At 43.8% G+C, this 5,747-nt stretch overlaps 1 protein-coding gene across 1 annotated transcript in view; it reads right to left on the bottom strand.

Moving 5' to 3' along the window:
- Positions 1 to 1,102: 1,102 nt before the first annotated feature.
- The window catches only part of Tox (thymocyte selection associated high mobility group box), a 273,143-nt gene continuing 268,498 nt past the window's right edge, over positions 1,103 to 5,747 (bottom strand). Inside the window, exons 8-9 of the mRNA XM_050119253.1 lie at positions 3,564 to 3,715; positions 1,103 to 3,263 (exon numbers count right to left, since the gene is read on the bottom strand). Of these exons, the coding sequence (XP_049975210.1) occupies positions 3,227 to 3,263; positions 3,564 to 3,715 (189 nt within the window). The 3' untranslated portion in view covers positions 1,103 to 3,226. The remainder of the gene's footprint in view (positions 3,264 to 3,563; positions 3,716 to 5,747) is intronic.

Genomic DNA, 5,747 nt, shown 5'->3' with positions numbered 1-5,747 from the left:
TAACACGGACGGATTCTAAGTGGGGTAAGTGTAAGCAACCTATCAGCTACTTTTCGGGTGTTTTTCACTTAGTGCTTTGTAAAGTACTTCAAGCTGCCTTGTTAATTATATTTAAAGCTACAGCTGGAAGCGTCGTTGCCTCCAGTTCTTACCTCCATCTTCAGGTGGACCGTCTGAAACGGCTTCTCACGCTTTTGCAAACGGTGAAAACTGTCCATGTCACAAGGGTCAAGCTAATGATTTCGCATGGGGTGGGGCAACTCTTGGGAATGGAAGAAGGAGATAGACGGAGGCTCTCACTCGAGGCTTTGCCTTTTGTTTAGAAACTTTATTCGCAGTGAATCTTTGCTAGGACAGCAGCAAGCACTGCTTTTGTTAATCCTGGTGCTCTGTGCATAGCTTACGGGTCCATGTAGAAGGCGGATAAAGATTATTCTCAGAGACAACGTCATCTTTAGCCGTGTTCCCTAATTGGATCCTGTGCAAGCCATTATCAGAATCCTTTCCCATTTCCTGTTGTCAGCTCACTCTCTTCCAGGGGTTTTAGAGCATCACTCTTTCCCTTGGTTAAAGACTCAGCCCAGTCCCCCCATGGCACTCACTGACACACTGTTTTCTTTCTCTGCTTAGCAAGAATTCTGATTTGGGATATGCTGTGAACATACGTTATGTTCAGTACCATTGTTGAGTCTTAGACTGTCTTGGCTCTCTACCCAGGAATCAATGCTTCTCTGGGTAACATGTTAGTTGAGTCTACGTTGTCTGTGTCTGAAGATGGCAGAACTAAAAACGGTGGATTTCTTTGACTGGCGAGACACACTCCTGGCGTTTTGGAAAAGAACTTCTGAAGCTATTACAACTATCAATGACTATTGTGCTCTGTTATCTCTGGCCTGAAATTTACATAGGATTCCTCATTTGACTAGGCGCATCCTTTAGAATCTGAGGCATCTCCAAGTAGAACACAGCCATGTGCTTTATTGATAATCTATTTTCACATTTGGCATATTTGTTCCTTTTGTCCCGATCATGTGCCTGCTGGAAAAAGCTGCAGACAATGTCCTGGATGAACCTCTTGACTGAGCTGGTGGCCTCACTTCTCAGTTTACACCTCGTGCAGGAGAAAGCTCTCCTGTTTTATAATGTAACAAATAGAAGACATTAGTTAATTAGTAGTGCCGGAATATTTCTAAAATACTAAACAGTCAAGCAATAAACTGTGATCTTAGTCACGTGAGTTCTTAGACAATATCAAGACAGGAAAACTCGAGCTCTCAGCCCCAGTCATTTTAATAATAACATTGGATCTGCATTATTTATTAGTTATTACATGCTGAGTGATTCACTGTTGTACAATGCCTGAAAACCATTCCAAAGCAAGCACGCCTTTTGTCTTTTTAATTCTGACCGGATTACATAATATATTTGTATTGAAATTGCTGCAGTTATCCCATACATTCCACACAACAACTCTCTCTTGATTTCCAACCAGATAAATTTATGTGCTGCAATCCCCATCTCCCCCTTTGGCTGGAAAAGCTATGCTAACCCCTCTCAGCGAATCTCAGTAGGGCCCCAGGGTATGTGAAAGGTGAAGAAAGGAGGAGGGAGGGAGAGAGAGAGAGAGAGAGAGAGAGAGAGAGAGAGAGAGAGAGAGAGAGAGAGAGAGAGGAGAGAAGGACTCTCAACTTCTAGCAAAAGCTTCCACTTCCGGCTGCTTTTCTTATTTCTTTGGCTGTCTGGTAGCTCGCCTTACATCTCTAGGTTGATTCTAGACACTATGCCTTCTTTTGATCTCTTCCTGAACCCTTGGTCAATTCTTAAATGCTTCCTGGATGCCGCGAGGAGCATGAGACTTGAGGAATTTTTGGTGACTCAACTTGAATTTGGTTTTTAAATGGGGAGCACAAGTTTTGGGATTGAGACGTGAGAACCATCTCTTTTTAGGAAGAGGGTGCCCTGGTGTATGTTGGTTTAGGCTTGGAGCGTGTGAGACTTCTGGGCCATTTTTCTGTTGTATTGTACAAGAAGAGAAGGTTGCTAAGTAGAACTGTTTTTCATTTATGCTAACAAAAGATAGCAGAAATATGGGTTCGTTGCTCTAATTTGCTACTAAATGAAAAGCAGATTTGGTTTTATTCATGTCACTGTAAAAACTAAATAAGTATTCACAACAAGCCTGGCGCATTCACACCAAGCCTGGCGTAGTCACACCAAGCATGGACTTTGTTTTTTTCTCTTGCCAGCAAAAATTAAAACATCAATGAAGCCTCTTTCAAATTCTAACGAATTTACTTACAAACACCTATATTTATTATTTCATAAATAGGCGCAACAAGTTCCATAAAAAAAGATTAAATACAGACACGGTATGAGGAAACAATAATACAGAGCCGTAAAGATGATCACTTAGCGCTTCCCAACCTGGTTCTGCAGCGAAGACACCGGGCGAGCATTTGGCAGCTTTATACATCAAAGGACTTAGATAGATGACATTTACTAATCATTACACAAAAGTGATACAAAAAGGATTTTTTTTTCTGGAATACAAAATAAATGTGTTTGCGTTTTCCTCCACACTAGGTTCTTTGTGTCTGATCAGAAGGCAAAGCCAATTTGTTTTTAAATTAAAATCATTTGGGAATATTTTTCAAGTATTTTGAAAATATAGATTAATCAGTTGCTTTTTTTAAAAATGAAGTAAAAATATGAATGTTTGCCAATTTAACCCCCCTGTGAGATAAACCAACTGGGGCGAGCCAGTTTCAGATTACAGTTTAGCTACAAAAACCGTCACATTTTATACTCTAGGAGAGTGTAACAGAGATGCTATTTACAAACTCGCTATGACTGCTACATCAAGCCATTTAAAAAGTCTTTAGTAGTTTTCATATAAACACCCATTCTGAAAACCAATGGAAAACCCCGGACCTTTACCCCAGACGGCTACCGTTGCTAAGGCAGTTACTAGAGCGCAGCACTTCACAGCAAACCCAACAGAAATCAGAACTGTCCATACTTCCTGCAGGGAAGAGGAACAATGTCCAGAAAAGGATTAAAAAAATAATAACGAAGCATGACTATTTTCTTCCAGAGTGGGTGACCCACAAGCTCACATGGTCCTAAGTGCTTAGCAACTTGAATTTTCTAATAAAATGAAGAACTGCAATCCACGATGAAAAGACTTCCCTGAACTCCTCAGTGGAAAAGAGAGGCGGTGAGGTTTTCAGGTGAGGTACAGCGCTTTGTCCCTCTGCATGCCCCTGTGTGAAGAGAAAGCACTGTTTATAAGAAAATCAGAGCCACAGTGGGTGGTGGTGGGGCCGGGGTGGGGTGAGGGTCCTATTTGTTCTAGCTCGGGGTAAGGTCGGGTGGGGGAGCGCACAGGTAGTGGACCTAAGTCCATAGCAAAGGGAAACGTGAAGGCTTTTAGTCTTGGAAAGGCTAGAAGCTGGCTCCCCATGTTTTCGGACCTTACTTTCTTGAAGCCTCCCTGTCCCAAGGAACCCTGGCCCCTGCCAAAGAGGCGCGCACGCGCTGTGAGACAAGGGCCGGCAGCTCACCCACTACTGCAGTACTCGTTATTCCAGTCCACCGGCTGTGCGGGAGGATTTCTGCACCCAGAGCGCACGTACTCCATCGCTTGGGTGACAACTTGTGCGGCTGTAGATGTAGGGTTGATAATCGTCTGATAGTCGGGTTGAAGAGTAAATCCCTGAGGGAAAAGCAAATTCTCACTTGAGAAAGGCAGTGGCTTTTGAAAGAGGAAAAGCAAGGGCATAGCTATCTACGCCTGTCAACACCTTGGGCCCCTTGCTTCTGCAGCAACCCGCGGAAGGACCCTCCCCACCGCGTAAAGTAGAAAAGAAGCATCCACCACCTTATTCTTCTTACCCTTCCATCGCCTAACCACGTGTCAAAAATCTTTTCATTACAGCCCTGGGCAGATAAATTGAGTTGGGAAACAATTTAAAATACAGAAAAGCCAACTCAAGCCAAGCAAAGGGACAGTGATCTTAAGCCTCTCACGGCTGATGTTTTCCATCAACCTAAAGATACATTAATAGCTAATCCCCAGAACAAGCAACAGAGTCTTCTTGAGGCTTCAGGCAGCAGGTGGCTGAGTGTTTTATTAGCCTACACCTATTCACACAATTCCCCATTCAGTCACAATGGGGCCATCTGCTTCTCCCTTTTCTTCATTTGTATTTCTCTATCAGCTAAACATTTCAACCAAAGCTATTTTTTTTTAAATCAGTTGTTGGATGAATTCAGGGAGATGGAACGCAACTTGCCATTGGAAAACACAGGGAAGGAAACGTGTAAAGACAGCAAACAATTTTAATTGAAGTCTCTTAGCTGGCAACAATACTCAGACTTCAGGAAGATTTTTTTTTTAATGCGCTTGTATAGTGAAGTGTTGACTTTTAATCCCAGTAAAGCTATTAAAAATTCAAGGACAGGATCTCTGAAGTATATAGCTATATCTGGTAAACAAAAAGCATTATACACAATATATTTTTAGCTTATCTGGTGAACTCAAGAGCAGCAGAAGCAGCAGAAAGCAACTTCCTTAATCTCCTGGTTGTCTCTGCAGCAGATTCTAGCCATGAAATCATGATTACAAATGCACCATGCTCTGTTTTCTTCAAGTGCAAGGAGCTTTGGGTGCAAAATACTACCGATGACTTTCCTTCCATCCAGCAAGGGGTGAGAGGGTGGATCTCTAACTAAAGATAATTTCCTCAGATTTTTACATGTATGTGGTGGTCCCTCACATAGCGATCTGAAGACCACATCTCAGGTCAATTTTCCTGAATACTCTGGTTGGCTTTCAGGGGTCCATTGATTTGCCATTCCAAAGGTAAGGACTGCAGAGCCATGGCCACTTCTACTCCCAAGAAACTGCAGAGAGACAGAATTCAGGATGATGGGAAACCAGCCACCAGAATCTAGTCACACTGGTAGTTACTCTGAAGACTAAAAGCAATAGATTTCCTAAGTAGCAAAGATCCCTGTAGCTCAGGTGGGAAGCACCTTCCTGGGGGAAAGCAGTTTCACCCTTCTCTTGGTCTTCCTGGGTTTCCAACAGGGAAGGCATCTCACTGGCCTCAGTGAAATACCTCCAAGGCCAGCTGGATTGTGACTGAAAAAGCGTGGGATAAAACCGGACTCTCTGAACATGGCGGACAATGAGGGCTGTTGAGAAGCCAAGGACAATGACACCGGGTTTTGACCCTACTGCATGTACTGGCTTTGTGGGAGCCTAGCCTGTTTGGATGCTAACCTTCCTAGACCTGGATGGAGGGGGGAGGATCTTGGACTTCCCACAGGGCAGGGAACCCTGACTGCTCTTGCTCTTTGGACTGGAGAGGGAGGGTGAGGGGAGTGGAGGATGGGGAGTGGGGGAGGGGGAGGAAAAAGGGAGGCGGGGAGGAGGCAGAAATGTTTAATAAAAAAATAAAAATAAAAAAAATAGATAGTTCCCAAGGAGGAGCAGAAGGAGGGAAAATATGAGCAAAGAAGTCAGGACCACGAGGGGTGCACCCACCCACGGAGACAGTGGGGCTGATCTATTGTGAGCTCACCAAGGCCAGCTGGACTACGACTGAAAAACCATGGGATAAAACCGGACTCTCTGAATATGGCGGACAATGAGGGCTGCTGAGAAGCCAAGGACAATGCCACTGGGTTTTGATCCTACTTCATGTTCTGGCTTTGTGGGAGCCTAGCCAGTTTGGATGTCC

Source organism: Alexandromys fortis, unplaced genomic scaffold (assembly GCF_014885135.2).
Source record: "Alexandromys fortis isolate MF-2015 unplaced genomic scaffold, M_Fortis_MF-2015_v1.1 scaffold_18, whole genome shotgun sequence".
Lineage (NCBI taxonomy): Eukaryota > Metazoa > Chordata > Mammalia > Rodentia > Cricetidae > Alexandromys > Alexandromys fortis.
The sequence above is the reverse complement of the archived record's forward strand: the minus strand, read 5'-3'. Positions and strand labels throughout refer to the sequence as shown.